Source organism: Nilaparvata lugens, chromosome 2, assembly GCF_014356525.2.
Source record: "Nilaparvata lugens isolate BPH chromosome 2, ASM1435652v1, whole genome shotgun sequence".
Taxonomy (NCBI): Eukaryota; Metazoa; Arthropoda; class Insecta; order Hemiptera; family Delphacidae; genus Nilaparvata; species Nilaparvata lugens.
Genome location: NC_052505.1, coordinates 86708703 through 86733383, shown reverse-complemented (window position 1 = coordinate 86733383; position 24681 = coordinate 86708703). Strand labels below are relative to the sequence as shown.

The window sequence follows — 24681 nt, the reverse complement described above, 5'->3', positions numbered from 1 at the left end:
AAGAATTACTATTCAAACTCAATGTGAGAATGTCAATTTGATTGAATGCTGTAGTCGTCCTATGATATTAGACCACTTTTAATTAGTTTGGAGCTCCTTGAATAATTAAATACTGAACATTGTGGCAAGTTTTATCATGGATAAAGGATTTGATTTGCGTATCCTGTATGCTTATTCATCTATTATTATTTAGTGACTCAACACTAATCTCCTTGACGTATAACATAGGGTTAGCCTAGGTACTACATTTAAATTTAGACATTATTAAACATATAGACATTTTATACATTATTGACATTGGAATGTGCTAATTCATTTCTACTGAATATTTTATTCATCACGATTAACATTTTAAACGGCTTTTGTGCAACCGGGCCTTGGAATTTATAATAATCAAATTAAAGACTACCTACCAGTCTATCTTTTTACTTTTATCTATTAAACAATCAGAGAGTATTTTATATCTATAACAAACAGGCTCATGTGAAATTATCATTAATTTCATATTTCACCTCACCCCATCTTCTATCACCTTGCAGTGTATTCCCCCATTCCATACTGTTATGGAATTAAAATGAACTGTATTACTGTACTAAATTCTCAAAGAATATGTATGGCACCTCCCGTATCAGTGATAAGAGTTTTTCAACATAAAATAGTCTGTGTTTGATTCACAGCTATAGCTATATGATTCATAGTTTGGTAGAAAAATTAAGACCATTCAAGACATTTTATTTCAAGCTGTACACATTCTAATACATAAACATAACTGTAGCCTATTCTATTATTGAACATTATTTTACACAGCAGAGTTACAGGTTGAGAGTAGGGATTGTGGGAGTTTCTTATTTTTCCTGCAAACTTATTCTAGGCATTAACTTATTACAAAAATAGCATGATTGAATTTCAATATTAACTTCACGGTTTGAGAAGAAATGTAGGTCTATAAATTTTACAAAGTATTCGGTTTCTTTTTCATAGCTTTTCACATACAAATCACAAAATACTTCAATTGAGGAGTTGGGTGGAAAAACGACCTGAGTCAAGAAATCAAGTTTTGCGTAGATTGAGTTTGAAATATTTAGTACACATCTTCATTATTTCATCAGAATGCAATATTCTTGCAAGTATTTGAACTTCATTGATTTTTTTATACTATTTTCAATGCTATTATTCTTATTAGCCAGTAATCCAAGGCTAACTGATATTAATCTAAGTACTAAAGGCTAAGTACTCAATCAATCAATCAATCAGCTTCTTCTTTTGTAATGAAACAAAATAAGGATTTCACTGACTGCTGGCTCACAGCTTGTCAGCTGAATAATTTCAGGTTTGCCACACAAACAAAAAATGTTCACAACTCACTCATTTTTCAAGATACAACAAAATTTTATGTACCAATCTGTTCAGAATTTAATGGCGGATAGAATGAAGCGTGTTGCGGAAAAACGACACGAGTGGCCTCAGGTCGTTTTTCTACCCAGCTCCTCAATTGTCACTAATAGTTTGGCAGAGTTCATACTCTTAGATTTGTCACCAGATTAAAATAAGTGTAAGTACCTTTAACCACCTGAAATAAAATAAAAAGATTATAGTACAAATTTTGTATTTAAAGTTATTATAATATAAGGACTGGTGATGAAATATTTACATTGTATCTAATAGACTGATAATTAATTAACATTTGATAAACACACAATTTTATTTTTGTCATATCCACATTTATTAGATTTGCACACAGAAACTGCAGTCAAATCTAATCAATGTGGATATGACAGGAATAAAACTGTGTTTTCTTCAATTATGAAGAAATTCCAAAATATCAATTCCTATTCAACAAATTTTATCATTAATATTAATTTTCAAATTTATAAAATAATAATAAAATTTTCAATTAATGATAATTTAGTCTTCAATCCTTTTGTTCATGTCCTTATTGAATTATTTGAACGAACACCTCTTATAAAAGGTAATTACAGGATAGAGTTCTGCTTCATCATGAACCGTGGCACACCCAATCAAAGCTTCAATAAGCTTTGAACCAATAATAAGCTTCATAATTGAAAACTGCAAACATAATTAACTGCTATAGGCCTATGTCAGTAACATAGTTGTGTAAAATCAATTATGTTACCGGAATATATATATGTGTAGATTCTTGGACCTTGTCATAAAAACAGGCGCGGTTTCTAAGACATTTATTAAATCAGTTGGAGTATTAAATCGATAGGTTTTATCATCCATTAGATTTAATAAGTGTCCTAAAAACCGGACATTTGTCTATCAAATCATTATAATTAAAATCAATGAACTACAGTAATATTTTTAGTGATCACTATTAATATCGGTATAAATTGCCTTTGTTATTATATACCGTACGACATTTTAACTTTATTGAGTTAGGCTACACTGTATTACTAATTTAAATTATTATAAATTCTTACATTTGTTACTGATGACATATTCAGAACGTACAATCCATAGGGTTTCATTTCCATATTGCGAGAAGCCCTTGTTATCATTAGTAGAATAAACTTTTGTAACCAAACTGGTTTGTCTATCCACTCACTCTGGTACATTGCAAGTCTTAATCTCTCTCCCTGTAATGATGCATAAAGAATATCCAAATCTACAAAAATATACGGTACAAACTAAGTTAAAATAACAAGAAAGCTCTGTAGTGAATTGAAAATTTTCATAATAGATTGAATTTGTTGATTGATATAGGGTACCTATAAAAATACAAGTACCTATATCAAGCATCATTGGGGTGAATTGAGAACTCATCCAATATATTAGTGGAAATGAAAAGTAAGGCATGTAAGTGAAAATATTGAATCACTCTAGCCACCTAGCGATAGACAGTAATTAGAAAGAAAATAATGTAATATTACAAAAAATAGACCCTGAATAAAAAACTGATCCTCAATGAAAATTCAATATGAAATAATAATTTATTTATTATTATTCCATCCACTGACCACCTGTAAAAGGGGTGGATATGTCAATTTGTCATTAATCAAACAGTAAAATGTTATCTATCTTCTTAAATCTCCATCTTGAGGTTTGTAGAAATCTTCATATCTCTCCACTGAGTAGGCACATATAGATAGAAGCTTTTTTCAATAAAAGTCTGAAAATGTAACCTTACGTTTCTTTTATGTGAGATGGCAATAAGTTGTACATCCACATACCTTAACTTCTTACACCTCGCTCATACATAGTACTCCGGTGTGCATCATCTCTCAAATTATTTTTGTATAGCAGATTGTTTCCAGAATATATAGGTAGGCTTGGGAGCCTATATAATCTTATGAGGCTTTATATCATATTATCAAGAATAATTAACATTGTATATAACTCAACATACCACTGATGAGAATTTTTCTAAATACTAGTGAATCACATTGAGGGTTGGGGATGAGGAATGCAATGTATGTTTCTATTATAATTTAATATACAATAGCTTCTACGATAATAGTCAATAAATAGTTATTTCAGGTCTAGACATTTCATGAATTAGATTTCAAACTGATGTAGGCTATTATTTTTTCTGATTCAGGTTGTACAGTACGGTAATTACAAAAATAGATAGGTAGGTACTACCATTTCTACTATAATTTATACTATCTTCTTTATTGTATTATAACAATTGTTGTATTGACTCCTCCTCTAAACACGGACTTGTTCCATATTAGAGGGAGTAATTTTTAGGGGAATATCTTGTAAAATGTACTTTCTGAAAATAAAATGAATTTGAATTTAAAATTTCAAAACTAAGGCAAACTTTTAGTTCACAATGACAAGAATTGACTTCTCTGAACTACAATCCCAAAAATAGCCATTATGTTTGACTATAATTGAGGTTTCTATTCAAATATACAGGATCATTAATTACAAATCGTTCAATTACTAAAACTCCTATATTTTCACTTTCACTGTTTGTGTTTCTTGTTTGACAATAATGATTTAATGAGGCACTCATAATAGAATCCCAACCTACTGTTAGTGCAGTTGGCTACTTCTTACTCACCTGGTCTGCCACGTCCTGTCCTATTTTACTTCCAGATATGCTTATTGAAAATACTATTATTCCTGTCACTGTATATTTTATCCTAGCCACCATTTCATCCATCTGAAAAATCAAAATAATTCTGGAATTGTGAAGTGGAGTTTGTAGAGAAATAACTGAACGATTCAATTCAATACAAACACACAAAAAAATACAAAAATAATACAATTGTAATACAAAATATAGGCTTCATGGTGGCTGGTGGAGTGTGCTGGAAAGAATGGAACAAAGAAAAATTATTATACCTAGCCAACTATGATTACCCATGTGATAGGCTGTTAGAGATTTACCTAATTTTAGAGACTTATCTCAATTTTGGAGAGGAATAGCAAGCACAATGTTACCTTATTTTATTCTCTCCCTATCATTTTGATGATGTAGGCCTACATATTGTATGAATCAATAAAGAATAAAGAGGGTATATAAGTAAGGAATGTAAAAGTGAGGCATAAGGAGTGAAAAAGGGAAGAATTGATTGATTGATTGATTTAGTACTTTATTTATGTAGATTACAATATATACTGGCTTATACACTTATCCTACAATAGCTTACAATACAGCAAAATTGTAGTTGAATTCACAAAATATAAACTAATAAAATAATTATTGAGCTGTATATGATAATTATGAAAAGAAGCAATTTGTAATAACTATAGATAACATAGATAATATTGTTATGCATCTACATAAATTGGCGGAGCTTTGGACATATCAATGTCCATTCTTCGGAAAGAATATTCGAAGTATCCTTCCCACTAACTCTCTACCAAAACGTTAATTTCATTTATTCAACTAAGGATTTATTTAAAAATGAAAATATTGTAAAAGTTTTAATTAATATGAAGATTTAAGAGAAAAAAAAACAGAAAATTAATAAAGTAAAATAATTATATAAGTAAGTAAGATCAAATCATTGATTATTTAAATGGAGTAGGCTGAAAGTAGATCAGGGTAATCAACTTTCAGTAATTAAGAATGGGAGAGGAAGAGATGAAAAAAGAGAGAAAACAATACAATAAATATTTTGTAAGCGAGTCCACTTCTAACAAATATAAGTTAGCTAAAGAAATGTCACTGCATAGTTTGAGCAGAAATCTTGAACCTCATCTCATATACGTCAATATACCGTATGAAAGAAAAATTTACTCAAGGTCCAGTTTTCTATATTTTGTTTAATTTTTCTTCTAATCTTAGTGTCTGTGTGAAAGTGGTCCGGAATGAGGTTTTATTATTGAACAATTTCAACTGATGATTTTTTGTTTCTAATATTAGTCAATATGTGTACTATTTCACTCATATTATCCTTCATCCTTACCTCAATAACAAACAGAATATAGAGACACATTTGTAACGCGAACACATTGTAGAATCCCAGGTTCATGCAGCTTGCTCCAGTATTCAGCGTCTTCAATCCTCTAAAACAATTTTTATTATGTTGTAATTTTCTCATCCAAAACTCCATTTTATAGTCGATGCAATAATCATAATTAATATAACAAAGGAAATGGAGTATAGTTTTTTCTTTAGGGCTACTTTTAATATAAATAAAAATATATTTTCTTGAAAATGGAATTAGTAGCCGAAACATGTCGTGACAAAATAATTTAAAAGGGTACTCAGATTTATATTTTTATTTATAAAATGGAGTATGAATTATTTTCATAGAACTTTCTGAAGAATGTCTATTCTCTGACATTACCTATTATGTATTATTCTCATGTGTGCAAGTTGTATTTGGTATTTGTTGTTAACTTTATTGTTGAAGCAATTTATCAACTTCAATAATATACCTACTACCTATGTAAAATGTTATGAATCCCGATTTTCTCTAATTTGTAACAAATAATTTAAACCAAGGCAGCCTGGAAATCATTCATTATTTTCACTGTGAAGCTGGGTTTACACCAAAGTTATTAACAAAATGGTAATAACGGAACTTGACAAACACGTTCATCATGTGTATGATAAGATAAGTTCAATCTAATAGAATCTATAAGGATTAAGTTATTAACATTTTGTTATCAACTTTGGTGTAAACGCAGCTTAACTGTAACTAATAGATTGTATCATTCCAATCTTCTTCTACAAACCCATTAAATTTTACACTGATTTGAATCAATAGGTTCTTAAATTATATAGGCTAAGCCTAGAAGACTGTACACTGTATTCACAAGCTGCTCAATGATTAAAAACAAATAATCAGTTTGACTCATAGTTGGTGTGAATTTCACTTGTTTTGATATTAAATCAATAAATAGACCAAGAAGAGCATACAAAAATTAAAAAATATGGAGTATAAAAAATATTGCTATCCTTGTCTATCATTCAACAAACCGGATAGCGCTATCTCTTTCATATTATGTATCTCAACATGTTTTACAAATTACAGTTTAGTTATGGCTTTTCGGTACACCTTTTTTTTGAATTGGATAATCTTTATCATTATAATTATTGTTAAGATCATTATAAGAGTGGAAAAAGTGGCAACTGAAATTTTTAAGTGGTCTAATAAGCGAGTTATGGGTTGTTGAAGTGCTAACTCCGTTCTCTTTCCAGATCATAAACGGTTTCGACTATATATTAACAGAACTGCTCTTAAAAATTCAAAAAAATGTATCTTTCCAAACTAAAACATTTTATTCCCCATATCGTTCATAAATAAAAAAGTAATATTCTCTGTAAATTCGATAACTTGTTTATTTTGGCATTAACCGCAAAAAACGCATATTAGAACAAAGCCAATGATATACTGAATGTATTAAAAAAAACTCCAATGGAAAATTCGAAATCGTTTATGATCTGGAAAGAAAACGGAGTTAGCACTTCAACAACCCATAACTCGCTTATTAGACCACTTAAAAATTTCAGTTGCCACTTTTTCTCACTCTCATAATGATCTTAATTATTATATTGGTCTTTTTTATTATTATATTGGTCTTTATTATTATATCTTAATTATTTGATTGGATTGATCTTGATTATTATATTGGAGATTATATTTGATCTTAATTATTATAAAAGATTATCCAATTGAAAAAAAGTCTACTGAACAGCCTTAATAAGTACCGTACCGTACAGTAACTCAACTAACCAAAAATTAATTCATAGAACTGGTTGAGTACCAACTAGATACATTATGTTAAACGGGTAGAATATAAATCCAATACCTGCAAATTATATGATGTTCTTTTACCAACGCAGCCATGTATTTGTCAAGTGAATTATTGCTTGTTTTCTCTATTTTGTTAAAATTCACATTTCCGTTTGTATTTTTATCCTTTTCATCCAAGTCATTCAATGCCACCACTAGGAGCTCCATTTCAGTTATCAAACATAGTGCAGAGACAAAATAGCTCTTATACAATCGATACCACTGTATTAGCATCAATCCATACCACAAAAACTGGGTTGTTAGTATAGTCAAATAGATGGGAACCGTCCTCATAGTATCTGGATAGTGAGTGTAGATTATGTAAGGAAGCTTCTCGAAGTTGAGGTCCTTTGTACCTGAATACAAATGAAAACGGTGTACGGTATCAAAACCTATAAAATTGACATTCTATAGTGGGGTCCACGTTATAATGGCAGTGTTTGATTAGCAATGGTATTGCTATCCTTGTCTATCATTCAACAAACCGGATAGCGCTATCTCTTTCTCGCTTTGCTCTGTTGCCAGATCGTCTTTTAACGATTTAGAATTAATAATTAATTAACAAAATATTTCATCTTAATTATCAAAATTCATTATGCAATAATAATTATTGAAAAATATAATTTATTTCTTACTAAAATGTAATTTATTATTTTAAACGAGAATGAACATTTCATATTACATCAATAAACCTGTATCAGCTACCGTCTATAGAAGGCATTGACAAGACAGAGGATCAGCAACTTTTTTCTCCTATCTTTCTCCACTGCCATTATAACATGGACCTCACTATAGTAAGTTAAGAAGTGTGCAACATTTTATTTAGCAGACTCATATCATAAGAAAATTGAAATTAAATTATTTTCATCATTCAGTTTTCTATGTAAATTTACTAAAACTAAGCTGTAAATAAACAGATTGTAGTGACTAGAATTTTAACACAGCTCGGGTTTTCACTTTCCAATACCATACCTTGGATGTTTATCACTATTTCAACCCTAAGCTCTTTTGCCAGCATACTGTAGTCTTCATTTTACTCATAATTTATTTTATTTAAACCAAAAATAATTAAAGATATTGCTCTTTGATGGCATCTCCAACATAGAAATTTCTCGGGAGTGTCTTTCTCAGTAAATTTAAAAATTATATTTAGAATGTATTATTGTAAGTGCATAATTGCATAGATTTCACAGAAGCTATGTTACTTTACTTTGTTTACTGAGAAATAAATTTTTTTTGTGTAGTTGAGAAGTTGATATTGTGGTAATTATTCATATTAAATGAAAAAAACTAAGAAATTGTCAAAAAACCACAGATTTATTGATACTTAGAAAGACCGGTTTCGGTTATAACACCATTGTCAATCTCTGATAAACCTATCATCTCTTTAAACCTATCTGATAAATCTACCATTGTTTATCAGAGATTGACAATGGTGTAATAACCGAAACCGGTCTTTCTAAGTACCGGTATCAATAAATCTGTGGTTTTTTGACAATTTTTTAGTCTTTTTCATTTAATTATTATTGTTTAGTGCTCCCTCAACTGCAACTAATAGAAAACTAATAATAGAAACCTAAAAGAATACTGGTAGAAACTAATAAAAACCCAATAGAAAACAATAATAAAAAGTATAATGGAAATTAGATCTTTAGATTTCAGAACCGGTATCAGAATATACATATACGATATCATTTATATTAGCTCAAAACTAGTTATATATTTATTTATTTACAATGCAAATGACAATAATATTATAACATTGGTAGATAAATAATATATTGTCAACTTGAATAATTGAAATTACCAATATATTATAGCCACCTCTAATACACCTCTAAGCCACCTGTATTAGAGGTGGCTATGATTATATACGTATTAAATGGATAAAATTACCATTTTTGACAGCCAACAACACTCCTTGAAAGTAGGGTAAAATTGAGGCACTTAAAAAAATTGTCATGAAAATGCGAGATGCGATCCTTTCAAAACCTCTTTTCCTCAAATCTCTGGTCTCTATTATTTTATTTCCTTGCATGTTTTTCATTCGTCTAAAATGCATATCAATCATTCTATCCAGATGTGCCACCTCGAAATTCATCGATAAATAGCCAAACATTGCAAATAGTGTTGTATTGAATTCCTTTATTGAGAGAATTCTCAACATGAAATCCTTCCACTGTATCTTCATAGAAACAATCAGATCTATTTGCATACAAAATGTGAACAATAGATACAGTGTTGATAGAGCTTTGGGCACCTTGTTCCCAAAATTAGATAATGGTATACTCTTCTCATCCTCCATTTGCATAGAATCCATGTGTTTACTCTGAAAATATTGATATTTCATTATTACTACGGTTATAAACTTGAACAAGTCATTTAATACAAAATTGAAGAAGAGTATTATCACGATTGCTTTATATTGATACATTCAGCTCAGTCTATCCCATAATAGTATATAATATTTATGCTATATATTTCTCTCTATGATTCTAGTTTGTTACCAGGACCTCCTAAATACCTAGATTTTACCTAGATTTTCACACAGGCGCAGGTCCGGTATTTAGGAGGTCCTGTTGTAACCAAGCCGATACTGTTATGAAATTTGAACAATATTACTGTGAATTTGTTCTCAAATAATTCATATAAAATATAACAGGTGAATGATTCATGTCTCCGTAAAATTTGTTTAATTTTTATGGCTATGGGTTAAAAGGTATAATTCATTATTTACTATAATTGCGTAAGTAGAATAAGATAAGGATTATTAGAGTGTAATAGAGAATAATTAGTCATATTTGAGTAATGTAGGCTACCAATATTAATAATATTTTGATCACTTCTTCAGTATATGCCAACTATACATATACGAATGTGGTATAATGATGATTATATAGTTTAAAATACACTTATATGTACACTAAATATGTACTTAGAACCGGAAATAGGCTACTAAAAAACTGCATTACATGCGACTTGTAAAGGATAAAGGATTTTTTACAAAAATTAAATGAATCTTTGAAATCCACAGCAATTTAATCCAATTCGAGTGTACAATAAAATTAATCAGAATATTTTAAGACCAAATTCATATTCTACGTTGTAACACTTCTTGAAATTTATACTTTACCTTCTGAATATACATCACAAACCAAAATCTATTTTTTCAAATGTGTACCTACCGTATTTTTCTTAAGGACGCAAGAATACTTCAACAAATCACAGTTAAAAATGAGGTTCATTAATCAATACCATCTTTTAAATTCACACATACCAGATTGAGTGATAATGTTTTGGAATTTGCCTTCTATTTTATGGTGATGATAGAAAATATTCATGAAATACTTGTCATTTTCTTATAAATTTGATGATACAATATTGATTATAAAAAATAAATTATTTTTTATTATTATTGTAGAACTCAAAAAACGTAATAAATCTACTATGGATTAGAAATTGTAGAAAATATTTAGACAAACCTTGATATCAGCAAGTTTTGAGGTGAATTTGAAGGTAGTATACTTTAAAATAGTTTTTCGTCAACAAGTTTTCATTTGAAATGTTTCTTCTTTGATTGGCTCCAACTTTCTTTCTATTTACAACACTGTAGATGAAACCACAATAAGTTTCATAAAAGTTATCCTTGACGAGCTTATAAAAGTAGGTAGTCTATTTTTTCTCAGCCAAAAAAGATGATGATGAAGGATTTGATGGGGAAGGTGTTTGAATCTCGGTAGAAGATTAGTTAGGACAAAGTAATTGTTATAATTACAGCAATATGATTGCTATATTTTCCGGGCTATTTTGCACAGATTTATCGAGGGAAACTTGTCACCAAACCAAGAAAATCACTGTTATTAGATGGAGATAATTCCATGCTATTACGATATCTTTATTTCTAATGATGTATTTCAAAAGAACCTGTTATGAATAATTATTGTCATGACTTGAAAAGATCAGTTGACACCTCGGCCTTTGACGTGTAACGTCAGACAGATTTCCTGAGCTGCGAATAATTCTTTTCGGGGTGTTAGTCTTCTCATATAAGGTTCATCAAGTTCCATGCTTTGATTTTCCATTTTGAATGCATTGTTTTTTATTTTACTTTTTTAAGGTGCTACCAGGACCTCCTGGCTCTACGATTATAAATGAACAAGTGTTCAAGTAGGCCTATATCTAGGATGAATAATCCTAGTTTACCCATATCATAATCACATATAAAAAATGTTTTTCAGAAACTCAATATAATTTGATGTTAAAGGTGTTTGAAATACACTTCTAAATCTTATAATTTTTAATATTCACAATGAACCAATAATTTAAACATAATAGATTTTTCAATTATGTTGTGTTCGTTCATTTTTCTGAAATACATTAGATTTTTCTACTTTTTAATATTCACAATGAGAAAATAGATTTTTCAATTCTGTTGCGTACTAAATTATTAATAATTTCTTAAAATCACTTCAATTATGTGGGCTAATTCATTCAATTAATAAAAACAATATAAAACTTGTAGTACCATTTTATCAAAAACTTTTTAAAACAGTTCAACGACTGTAGTAGTAGATCGAAACTAGTCGCTGAACTGTTTTAAAAAGTTTTAAATAAAAAGGGTACTGCAATTTTTATATAGCTTTTATTGATTAATAATTTATACAATTCAATGATTATCATATTTCAATTTAACTGTAGGCTATCTGGCTATCATATTTGAATAGAATCATTCGATATTAATAGAAGATTTTTGTGCAGACAAAACATCCCTTCAAGATGACGCATAGTTTCTACCATGAAGAAAGCTTTTGCAATTGATGCTGGAGATAAGCAGTTGGAAAATCACTTGAAAACTGGGATGTCCAATGCTACTAACATCGGTGACAACGCAAAATATAATTACCTTTTGCCACTTTTGTAGGAAGGAGATCCAAGTAGATCTAATTTTTACACAAGTTAAAAAAGCAACATTGTATTCTGTTATTTTGATGAAAGTAATGATGTTTCACACAAATATCAGTTGGAGCTAAGCATTCGGTATTTGTTCAATGAAACAGTGAAGAAAGATTTTGTAACGTTTTGTGATGCGTATTCTTCAATTTGTGTTGACAGTTGAGATAAGGAGAAACGTTTGACTGGGAAAGCTATTGCCTACATTGTTCAAGACCTTTTGAACAATTTCGATGTTGGCCTCTAAAACTGCATTGGTTTTGGTAGTTGCTAAGGCATCCTACGTAAAAGGAGCTGCAAAAGAATAATGGAAAAGAAATTAAAATAAATAATGGAAAAAGCCGTGCATGCTAAGAGATGCCAATGCAGCAACCATGGGCGAAATGACTCTTTAATTACCACGATCTTCAAATAAATAGTTGGAAAATCCTGTGATTGGTTAAAGCCTGTATGAATGCCACTTCTACAATTATTGAAAAAGCTATAGCATTTGCAAATGTTTCTGCAAAACGTCACACTGTTTTCAAAGAGCTACTGAAAGGATAATAATAATTTTTTCGACCAAAAACAAAAATTGTACAAACAAATTGAAATAAAATAGCATAACTGGTGTACGGTAGCAAACACCCACGCATGAATAATACATGTTTATCATTATAGTCTAAACTAAATGAAGCCACAAAGATAATCCTGTGTGAGGCCCTTCTTCATACGTTTACTCACAATAGAAAATGATCAAACAAAGGATAGAAAAAAAATGAAAATGGATATTTAGAGTCTTACATGAATAGTATACAAAATATACAAAAACTACAAAATTTCAAGAAAGAATTAAGAGAAAAAATATTGAAACTAAAATAATAAATCATATTGTAATGATTTAAACAGGTCTTTATGCGGGCAGGACATTCCAAATCATAATATCGATTTTTCAGTCAACAGATGAAGCCATGCAAGATATAAGTGTTATGACACAATATAATTACATAAATAATTCACATTCCCAACCATATGAAATAAATCACACATAAAAAACAAAATATCAACTTTCGAGCAAGGAAACCTTCATAAAAACAACTGTGTATCATCAATCGCAACAATGATTATTTTTAATCTGGCCTTTACCACTCGGCTATATTGACACTTCTGTAAGTCAAGTTGCAAGACGTTGTAAAGCTTATACCACCTACATACACTAGAAGTTCTGTGAACAGTAGACCTCGCGCAGTTAAAAACCACAGCCTCCTCTAATACTGTCCATCAGAGTGAATTATGTCCTGTCCTGACGTGTCGGCGAGATATCGGTATGTAAACAACTAATGACTGTTTGGGTTGTTGTATCGACAATAATTGTTAGCATTACAATGCTTATAATTTATTGTAAACAACTATGCTATCATCAAAAGCTTACCGAGTTGAAAGCAGAGAAAAGTCGAGAGAAAATAATAAGCTACTTCGAGATATCAATATCGCATGCCTCATCGCTTGCAATTAATAATCCACACGACATCTGACTTTTTACTAATCTTTGAACAGTAAATATCAACCTTAGATTGTCTGTTGAAAAAGCTATCGGACAGAATGCGTTGAACTTTTTAAAATAAAGATACCTTAAAAATTTATTCTGAATTTTTTACAAATCATGAATAGCGCTGCTGTGAAATGGAGCCCAAACTATTCAGCATATTCAAGTTTACTCCTCACTGAAGCATATAGTACAATTTCAAAACAACGTCACATGCTGTAAAAGGCCTACAATTTCGAAGTAAAAACCCTAGCGACCTATTAGCACCATTCATAACATGTGCCAGGTGTTCCATGGGCTAAATGACTCTTCTATTACCACGATATTCAAATAAATAGTTGGAAAATCCTGTGATTGGTAAAAGCCTTAAGAATGCCACTTCTACAATTGAAAAAGCTATAGCATTTGCAAATGTTTCTGCAAAAAGTCACACTTTTTTTAAAGAGCTACTGAAAGGATAATAATGATAAATTATTCGGACCAAAAACAAATATTGTACAAACAAATTGAATTAAAATAAAATAACTGGTGTAGCAAACACCCACGCATGCACAATACATGACTATCATTATAGTCTATAAATGAAGCCACAAAGATAATCCTGTGTGAGGCCCTTCTTCATACTTTTACTCACAATAGAAAATGATCAAACAAAAGATAGAACGAAATAAAAAATGGAATATATAGAGTCTTACATGAATAGTATACAAAATATACAAAAACTACAAAATTTCAAGAAAGAATTAAGAGAAAAAATATTGAAACTAAAATAATAAATCATATTGTAATTTAAACAGGTCTTTGTGTGGGCAGCACATTCCAAATGATGAATTATCGATTTTTCAGTCAACAGATGAAGCCATGCAAGATATAAGTGCTATGACACAATATAATTTTTCTGGTCCGAAAATCAAGTGACTAAGCAGTATGTTAGTTCATAACCTTAACCTTTGGACAATATTAAGATTTTATCAAAATTTTTGAGAGAAATAGTAAAGGCTTAGCCTAGTTTTTCCTCCAATGTCATGATTATAGTGTTTTATAATATCAATATAGTGTCAATAAATGAATAATACATAAATAATTCACATTCCCAACCATATTAAATAAATCAAACATAAAAAACAAAATATCAACTTTCGAGCAAGAAAATCTTCATAAAAACAACTGCGTATCATCAATCGCAACAATGAATTTTTTTAATCTGGCCTTTACACTCGACTATATTGAATCGAAATCATATATTGTTATCATAATTTATATATAATTTATATATAATTTATATATGCATGACTACCTTTCTCATTAAAAAAAAATCTGGTGTGGCACACTCACACAACTTTCCTTGCCGAAAATTGATCACCTGACGCTAGTGTTCCCGCGCATCTCAAGTCTACTATTCAAAGATTTGAGCCAGCTGGTGACAGGGCAATAACGCTCGAAACACACGAGGTCTGCTATCTCTTCATAGTGAATCATTCAATAGAATCAACAGTTGCAAACAGTTTGCAATATTGGATAATCACATTTTCTCGAATTTCGAGCTTATTTTCAATTTTAGGTGAAAATGTTACTGGACATTAATTGAAGAGATTTCCATGCTCAATTTTTTCCACTCAAAATGTTTCGTTTAAATTATATCTGAGACCTGATAATTGGAAATCTAAAATCGAACTTTGGATAGATGGGGCGGAGCTCCTGAAATTTTTACAGATATGGGACTTGTGGCAGTTGATGAAGCTTATCAATGACTATTTTAGGTATAAATTTGATCAAAATTGTTGGAGCCGTTTTCGAGAAAATCGCGAAAAACCCTGTTTTTGACAACATTTTCTCCATTTTAGCCGCCATCTTGAATTGCATTTGATCGAAATTGTTCGTGTCGGATCCTTATAGCGTAAGGACCTTAAGTTCCAAATTTCAAGTCATTCCGTTAATTGGGAGATAAGGAGAAGCGTTTGACTAGAAAAGCTATTGCCTACATTGTTCAAGACCTTTTGAACAATTCCGATGTTGGCCGCTAAAACTGCATTGGTTTTGGTAGTTGCTCTACTAAGGCATCATACGTAAAAGGAGCTGCAGAAGAATAATGGAAAAGAAATTAAAATAAATAATGGAAAAGAAATAAAGCTAAATAATTGAAAAAGCCGTGCATGCTAAGAGATGCACATGCAGCAACCATGGACGAAATGACTCTTTAATTACTACGATCTTCAAATAAATAGTTGGAAAATCCTGTAATTGGATAAAGCATGTATGAATGCCACTTCTACAATTGAAAAAGCTATAGCATTTGCAAATGTTTCTGCAAATAGTCACACTGTTTTCAAAGAGCTACTGAAAGGATAATAATAGGTAATAATTTATTCGACCAACAACAAAAATTGTACAAACAAATTAAAATAAAATGACATTACTGGTCTAGCAAACACCCACGAATGCACAATACATGTTTATCTTTGTTGTAGTTCTGACACTGTGTTACTTGTAAATATTTGAAAAAACACATTTACTTTTGTTGGAGTATTGAGGAATGCATTTCACTCGTGAAGAGGAGCTTCATCAGCCTCCAAATATTTACAAGTAGCTCAGTGTCTGAGCACCAACAAAGTTATTATATACGGTAGTGTTTCGTCATGGAAAGCAAAATCAACATGTTTATCATTCTAAATGAAGCCACAAAGATAATCCTGTGTGAGGCCCTTCTTCATACGTTTACTCACAATTGAAAATGATCAAACAAAAAAAAAAAAGAAAAAATGAAAAATGGAATAGGCTATATAGAGTCTTACATGAATAGTATACAAAATATTCAATAACTACAAAATTTCTAGAAAGAATCAAGAGGAGAAAATATTGAAACTAAAATAATAAATCATATTGTAATTTAAACAGGTCTTTGTGCGGGCAGCACATTCCAAATGATAAATTATCGATTTTTCAGTCAACAGATGAAGCCATGCAAGATATAAGTGCTATGACACAATATAATTTTCCTGGCCCGAAAATCAGGTGACTAAGCAGTGTGTTAGTTCATAACCTTAACCTTTGGACAAGGGACTCCCCACCAACAAAAGCCATACGAATATACGTTTTACCTTTGGACAATATTAACATTTTATGAAAATTTTTGGAGAGAAATAGTACAGGCTTGACCTAGTTTTTCCTCCAATGTCATGATTATAGTGTTTTATACAATAAATGAATAATACATAAATAATTCACATTCCCAACCATATGAAATAAATCAAACATAAAAAACAAAATATCAACTTTCGAGCAAGAAAACCTTCATAAAAACAACTGTGTATCATCAATCGCAACAATGAATTTTTTTAATCTGGCCTTTACCACTCGGCTATATTGTATCGAAATCATGTATTACATGACTACCTTCTCATAAAAAAATGAATTTGGATTCATATGAGGGTCAAACGATGATGAAGCGACAGAGTAAATGTTGATTCCTAATAGGATCTCCAATTCAATCTTTTTTCATACACACACATACAAGTTTGATACAGATATTAAAAATATCAAAATATTATAATTGTCCAATTGTGAGAACATCAAATTCTTGAAAAGTCAAACTGGTTGGGAAAAGTCTAGGTTAATTTAGAATAGTTTTGACGATGATTAATTTTTGACATAAGATGGGTTCTTCCAAATGTGAGTTATAACAGCCCTCTCACACTGTTATCCCATATTCAATATTATAGATTGAACCAGAGCTAAGTATACCATTTTTAGCTGACTTTGATTCAGAATTTTTTTTGCTTCATAGAATTTAAGGAAAGTTATCTTATTCTATTGCAGATAAATTTTATGTGGATGTCCCAATTCGAATGTTCATCGATGAGAACACCTAGATAATATTTATAGTACTACTGACTTCTTTTATATCAGGACAATAATTACAGTTGATTGCAGTTTATGTGGAGTTTCAAATTTAAATTTTCTTCAGGTTTACCAGATCTGTTTGATGCGAAAGTGATGAAATTGGTTTTATTAACATTTAAGCTCAGTGTATTTCTGTCGAGCCATTTTTTATAAGCAAACCGTTTCGAACAGCGATTTGATGTACCTCAGTACATGATTTTCCATAGAAAATAGCGGCAGTGTCATCTGCAAACGATATAGTTTTGGAATCTTTCAGCTTCAGGCTCAGTAGATCATTCACAAATAAGTTTTAATAAACAATATTGGAGACAACACTGTGCCAATTAAGAATAATTTTTATTTCTTAAAAATTGCCCTGTGGCAAGCCAAAGGATGTCATTTCAGAGGTATCAGTACATTCTTCATTAGTTGAAGTCTGAGTTCTTTCTCTTAAGTAGCTTCTCATTAGTTCTAAAAATATTCTCCTGTAAACCATATAAAACCCAATAAAACCTACTGTCGAGTTACTCGTAAACAAATATATATAGCTCTTTCCATAATTTTCATCAACTTACTGAAGGCTGTAACTAAAAGTTGCGGATTTCAAAGATTACAATACAACAGTTTATGAGCGAGTTCTCCAGCCCAGGGGTTACTAGTAAAATAAAATTATGATGGAAAAAGCTGCTTTTCCATTAGACAAAGGTTATTGCATCTAATAAAGGCGTTTCAGCAAAAAATATTGTGTTTGAGATCAAGATTCAAATTCAATAAATTTACCATAAGATACTTTAAATATTCCCGCCACTCATGTACAGGATCACGGCATCAGAAACACAGCTGTTTATAAGTTATTTTTTGAGTTCTAAAGATGAAGATAATCGAATATTGGATTCAAAATAATAAGAGATATTCAAATTTGATAATTTTTACAATTTTAATTCGATTCAAAGGAGAAAAATGAAAATAAACTGTACTCAACTGTACTGTACCAACTGCTAAGCGCTACATCATTTTGCTACACTTTCTTGTCGATAGTTGGAGTGTGAAAATGAGAAGCTATATGAGTTTTCTTTTTATTTTACCGATATAATTGTTTTAACAATCTTTTATTATTGTATTTGTTGCAGAAAGCTGTAGAAATGTTTATTTATATTATGGATAGTTGGTGGTTCAAGAAAAGGCCGCCAGGCTCGCTACACTCGATTTTCGCTTCTCATCGGCCCGAGCGTGCGAGTTTCGAGTTCATCGTTCGAGCGAAGTGACTTGGCTCGCTCCTCGCTCTAGCTGGCAGCGTCATAACAACAAATTCCGATGTTTGTGTTTCGTTGTGCGTTGTGAGGTTTATAAGTGTTGTGTGTTTTGAAATGATGAAATTCAATTTGGATTTTTATTTCTTATGAATTAGACTTAATTCCTACTTGAAAAAGTTTTTCTACACACACATCGAGAATGAAGTGGCATGGAATGCGTTTTCAACTCAGGTAAATTGGGCGTTAACCGCCGAATTCTTAACAACTTTGTAACTTTTACCGCGTAACTTCCTAAACTTTATTTACTTGGAAAAATATTTATAACTAAAGTATATTGATGTCAATAGCATTTATAATTTGTTTTTTACACTTTACACAAAGTTTTGATGCTATAATTTGAGGTTAAATAACAGCTACCTGTTCGCTTGAGGGCGTGTTGTATCTTTTAACATACAAATGACTCATAAACCAGGAAAGTCGTTTCTGTATGCATTTATATTGTTATCCTAAACTAAACTGACTTAATTAACCAGAAATTTATGCAAATATTATATTTATATTAGTTTTAAAGCTGTTCTGATTTTACAAAAAGTTTGAAAACTATAGCTAACCTACTTATAAGTTGATTTTGTTTAAAACTTTGACTCATTATCAGTTTTTACCTGTTTCACTGTTAGGCTTCTTTCTTGCTCATTTAAATTAAGTGAAGTTTACTCGGTTTTGCAACATTTTTCCTGGATTTGTTTAATTTCAAATTTGGAAAAAAACTAATTCAAGGTTATTTAAAATAATTACAATAATAATATTGGATGACAGATACTAACTGATACCTGAGGCTTATCTTTGAAAAATATTGAGAGTATTTCAAACAATTTGATTGGCTTATTTATTGATATGGCTAATTTCAGTCTTGAGTTTTTTAAATTTTAAAATGATGTGTGTAGCAAGGGTTGAAAGCCTGTAAGTCTAATATATTGTAGGTAGCTTATTAGGCAATATCGTAACTCTAACAAGCTTTAATATAATTTACTGATGAGCTGGTAATAGATTACATGCTTTAATGTGTTTCAAAAGTAAAACCAATCTATTTTCAATCGTTTCTGATGATAGATATGTGATTTCCTAATACAATATTGAAATTTGCTTACTTTATACCTTATACTATATTTCCAAATACAATATTGAAATTTGCTCACTTTATACCTTATACTTTATAACTTATTTGGTTACTTTATAACCAGATAGGTGTAGACAACAAATTAGTTTATACTACAATTTTCTATTTTAAAATTGAAAAATAACAATGGCTCACTTAAACTATTTTCCTATATGTATTTTCTTGTTCTTTTTGAAATAAGTTCAGCTGAAATACAAAAATACTAAATTTTGATAATGATATGTGCAACACAAGGATGATGAATGGATACATTTTCCTGTCACATAGTAGCTTCCCTGTGTGTGCACCCAAGATTTACAACAGGATGACAATGTAGGTATTTCTGTGAGCAGGATGAAAGTATCTTCGATCTCACTTCGTGAGAGGCTTATGAGTCTGGCACTCTAGTCCCTTGATGAAGAGGCAATACATTGTTTTTAGAGCTTTATCCTCTATATGACTGACCTCCCTTAGTTTATAACATTTTGACGCAATCTATCCAGCTAGTGTCATAAAATAAAATTTCTTTTTGTGATTAATTGCAACTTTTCACTCTGTCAGCTCCAAAGTGGAACTGCGCATGTTTATTCACTGCTCTCTTTTCCAGTCCACCAGCTTGTACGTTTTTTCTAGCGGTTGAAACATGAGACGGTTTCAATTTAGATGTCAGATCATTTTACTCGCTTTGTGGTTTTTAGTTTTTAGCGACTAACCTTCCTTCAATAGAATTTCATGATGCTAGTCGTTCTTGATTCAGTTTTCATTATTACAGAATTTTATGTAAAACAACGAGGAAATTACTTTATGATAAAACCCAGTTTTCTTGGGTTAATTCATAATCGATGTAGCCTAATACCGGTATTTGTTCTATTAAAACTATCATTTCTTATGAAATATTTAAATCAAGTATCTTGACTTGAATGAGAATGGGGCATGCCTACGTCGTTGTAATATATACTCCACAAATTTTACTTAGTACAAGTACATCTACAATAATATTCTATATACAAGAATACATAATGTATTATGTATTATTATACATAATGTATTGTATGGTAGAAATTGGTTAGTCAGGTCAGTTGACTTTTCTCAGCGGTAAGGTGTCAATGAGATGTTGGATTGGTGTTGTATTGGTGTATACATTTTTGTTGAATACTAAGAAAGAAATAATAATAAATAACGTCTTTATTGGTTCCCAACACTACACAATAAGGAAAAAGAATATGAAAAATGATACATCCCTGCTAAGATTATACTTATTACGACACCAGCTGGCCCGGCAAACTTCGTACCGCCAAATAGTTTAATGCATCTCATGACAAACTTTAGCTGGATGCACACCTGAGGAGGCGCGATGCGGCATTTTATTTATATAGATAATTTTCAACTGCAAAATAAATAATTTACTAAAAATCAATTAATTCTGAATACCGAAACAGCACAATTATTAGAAACAAAGCAATGTCTTTAGATCATGTAAGTATTTAACCTGAGGCCGCACTGCTGGATGGTTAAATACAGAACAGTCATTTTGTTTTTAGTCGGTGCGTTTAGAATAAAATACATGGGCGGTTATGGAGCAGCACACACTCTTGTCTACTATCTACCGACGGCCGTTGTATGACGCAGTGATTATAACAGCTGATTTTTATTTCTGTGTATGGCCAGCTCACAAATCTTCTCCCATAAGGATTTATTACATGTAAACTTTGAAGGACCGTAGGAAAGAGTCCTGAAGTCGGATTATAAATTTTATTGACCTTAAACCTGGTCCTGAACATAACGAACACAACTAAAAAAAATCATCAAATTCGGTGCACACATAACAAATTTATTGAATGTCAAAATTTGAGGCTCGATTTTTATTTAAATAGATATAGATTACTGAATTCAATTGTACATTTCTTCTAATTACCGTATGATTTAAAGTCCAAAATTAAATTTTCAAATGCAAAAGTTTTCGTTTTTCTTGTTTATGGATACCAGGTCCTCTATTGGACATAGGGGCCCCTCCCAGGTTCCTCCGCCTATCTGTATCTTTTGCGCACACCGCCCACCTATCCCGTCATCCTCACAATGTCGTCTTCCCATTTGAATTGTCGTCCGATTTTCCTTTTCTCCTTCCACAAAGTTAGAATCTTCGTAAGTAGTCGTCCGATTTTCCTTTTTCTCCAGTTGAGTTTCCTTTAAGTTAGAGTTTTCGTGAATAAAGACAGATAAATAATAAATATATACTTTACCCAGTTATGACCAAACAAGAGAAGTGAACTAGACTTAATATTGTGCTGAGTCAGTATCAAACGTTGAACATTGTTGTATTGTTTTAGAGTGGAATAGATAGAGTGGGCTGAGTTGATCAAAGTCGGTTGAACAATTTTGCATGCACCAGTTTTAAATTGTTGTTCGGACTGTGGGAAGAATGTGAAATTACTTGACAATAGTCTTTGTATGCCTCCTCATTGTCATTGACTTCTTACTCTTGCCCTCAAGTGGAACTTCATTTTGGAGTACCGTATACTCTTTTGTGTATGTAATTACTTTTTGGAGCATTTTAAAGTTCAAGTAGACTAGATTGGTTTGTTGATTAGAAATCGAGGTTTCGTCATCTTGTCCTCTCATTGTTTTGTTTTTATTTTATTGTGATTGAAAATAGGTCTAATACATGTTGCAATTTGGAGAGACGGTTATGTATGATGTATGGTATTCAGTTTGTTGGATTTGATTCGAACTGAAATGAACAAATCTAGGCAAAAGCCATGAATTGTCATCAAAAGTAATATTATTTGTGGGGGTGTAGGAGTTTTTCCACTCGAAAACGATGTCTTGAGCCTTCAAAATGGAATATCTGCACTTTTATGAAATTTTGAGAAGGAGTCGTCGTCTTCTTACAGGGGTAGGCATTAATACCTGTTCCGCCTTCAAACATAGGAGAGAGTATAAAAGCAATAAGCATTACTGTATGATAGAGAAGAGCTGTTATCTTCATCTCTTGCGTCTGTAAGTAGAATTAGATTAGATTTTTGGATGTATTGAGAAAGTAATAGTCTACATAATACTGCTACTAGAAAAATCACCATACATACAGCAATGGATAGTCTAATAGACTCTACATTATAATATCAGTAGAAACCATAATCATTTCAGTAATAGTTTCTGGAAAAATGGAGTAAATTTCTAGCTATCAATATATTTTTCATATTGCAATAATTTTCTAGTCTAATAATTCTTATCAAATTGATAGTTATTTGTATATCTAGAGTGAAAAGTACGACTTTTTCTCCCTGTGGGAAAAAGTTTGAAGCCGAGGCGAAGCCAAGGGCATGATGGAGAAAAAGTATTTTTCGCTCGTGATGTACATCCTCCATCTACATTTTTTTATAGAAACTGCAAATAAAATCATTCTAATAACTTACGTATTGATGACAATGATTCCTAACAACATAACCTAAATCTAAAACCTAAAAACCGGTCGTCTGATTGGCACTGCCGATTGCGCTATCTATCAGCAAAAGTTGTAACAATTATATCAGCTGAGCAGCTACCAAAAATGGCTGACTCCAGATCACGCGGTTCAGATTTGAATTGCAGATCAAAAATATTTGTGTGCTGGTATTTTGAATAGAATAAAATATTTAAAAAATTGTATAAATTTTATTGTCTACTAATATTAAGAATATAATATTATCATACAAACATATATTTCATGAGTTAATCAAATTTCTGGTTGTGGTATTGAATTCAGTTGACCCAACTTCCAGACCTTCTAACCTATTACAATGTAAGTTTCAAAATACAGATGCTTCCCATGTTATTTAAATGGAGTCACTTTTACTCCCTAGGGAGTTTTTCTGTTTTTTACTACCGAGAGCGAAAAAGTGACACTTTAGTATTAGGTTTCAGGGAGTAAAGTAAGTACTTTAGACAGTAGGTGGAGGAAAAAATATTTGTTATTTCACTTTTGCAACGAGTGATAAATTATTGATGATTTACAAATTCGATGAACACGAAAATTTAACTGTATGCTTATTGATATCTTACTCCCGATTGATTTATCAGTTGAGAGTTTCAACCTCTTCTAAAAAAAGTCTTTAAATTGATGAACTGAACTCCAAAAAAATTAATCTATGTCTTAACAATTTAGTAATTACAATTAAATACATTACTAACAATGACCACACAACTTGTCAAAGTGGTCATAAAATGAATGTCAAGTGAAATTTATGATGGAAATAAAATTATTTATTTATTAAAATATTTTATGTTGTTGTCAATTCGTCTCTCAAGCTGCACTTGCAGTTGAATTGTTTGAAACAAAGCAATGGTCTAGAGCATGTAAGTCTTTAACCTGAGGCCGCACTGCTGGATGGTTAAATACAGAACAGTCATTTTGTTTTTAGTCGGTGCGTTTAGAATAAAATACATGGGAGGTTATGGAGCAGCACACACTCTTGTCTACTATCTACCGACGGCTGTTGTATGACGATATGATTATAACAGCCGATTTTTATTTCTGTGTATGGCTAGCTCACAAATCTTCTCCCATAAGGATTTATTACATGTAAACTTTGAAGGCCCGTAGGAAAGAGTACTGAAGTCGGATTATAAATTTAATTGGCCTTAAACCTGGTCCTGAACATAACGAACACAACTAAAAAAATAATCAAATTCGGTGCACACGTAACAAATTTATTGAAT

General features: G+C 31.0%; 2 protein-coding genes across 2 annotated transcripts in view; one reads left to right on the top strand and one right to left on the bottom strand.

Moving 5' to 3' along the window:
- Positions 1–1370: 1370 nt before the first annotated feature.
- On the bottom strand, positions 1371–10808 carry LOC120350023. The gene is made up of 7 exons (XM_039421986.1): positions 10706–10808; positions 9120–9552; positions 7240–7579; positions 5388–5487; positions 4034–4135; positions 2445–2600; positions 1371–1570 (listed from the first exon to the last, which is right to left on the bottom strand). The coding sequence occupies exons 2-7, from the start codon at positions 9541–9543 to the stop codon at positions 1517–1519; spliced, it is 1176 nt and encodes a 391-aa protein (XP_039277920.1). The 5' UTR covers positions 9544–9552; positions 10706–10808; the 3' UTR covers positions 1371–1516.
- Positions 10809–18805: 7997 nt separating this feature from the next.
- Positions 18806–24681, top strand: part of LOC111055856 (CD109 antigen-like) — a 156698-nt gene continuing 150822 nt past the window's right edge. Inside the window, 1 exon segment of the mRNA XM_039421984.1 lies at positions 18806–19061. Coding sequence (XP_039277918.1) covers positions 19030–19061 — 32 coding nt within the window. The 5' untranslated portion in view covers positions 18806–19029.

What these genes read in the sequence shown, in the direction of transcription:
- LOC120350023 (XM_039421986.1), bottom strand. Translation starts at nt 9,543, where the DNA reads ATGGATTCTATGCAAATGGAGGATGAGAAGAGTATACCATTATCTAAT. An exon ending in GTTGTTGGCTGTCAAAAATG is followed by an intron (nt 7,580 to 9,119) that starts GTAATTTTATCC and finishes ATTTGTATTCAG; the next exon opens with GTACAAAGGACCTCAACTTC. An exon ending in GAACATCATATAATTTGCAG is followed by an intron (nt 5,488 to 7,239) that starts GTATTGGATTTA and finishes AAATTGTTTTAG; the next exon opens with AGGATTGAAGACGCTGAATA.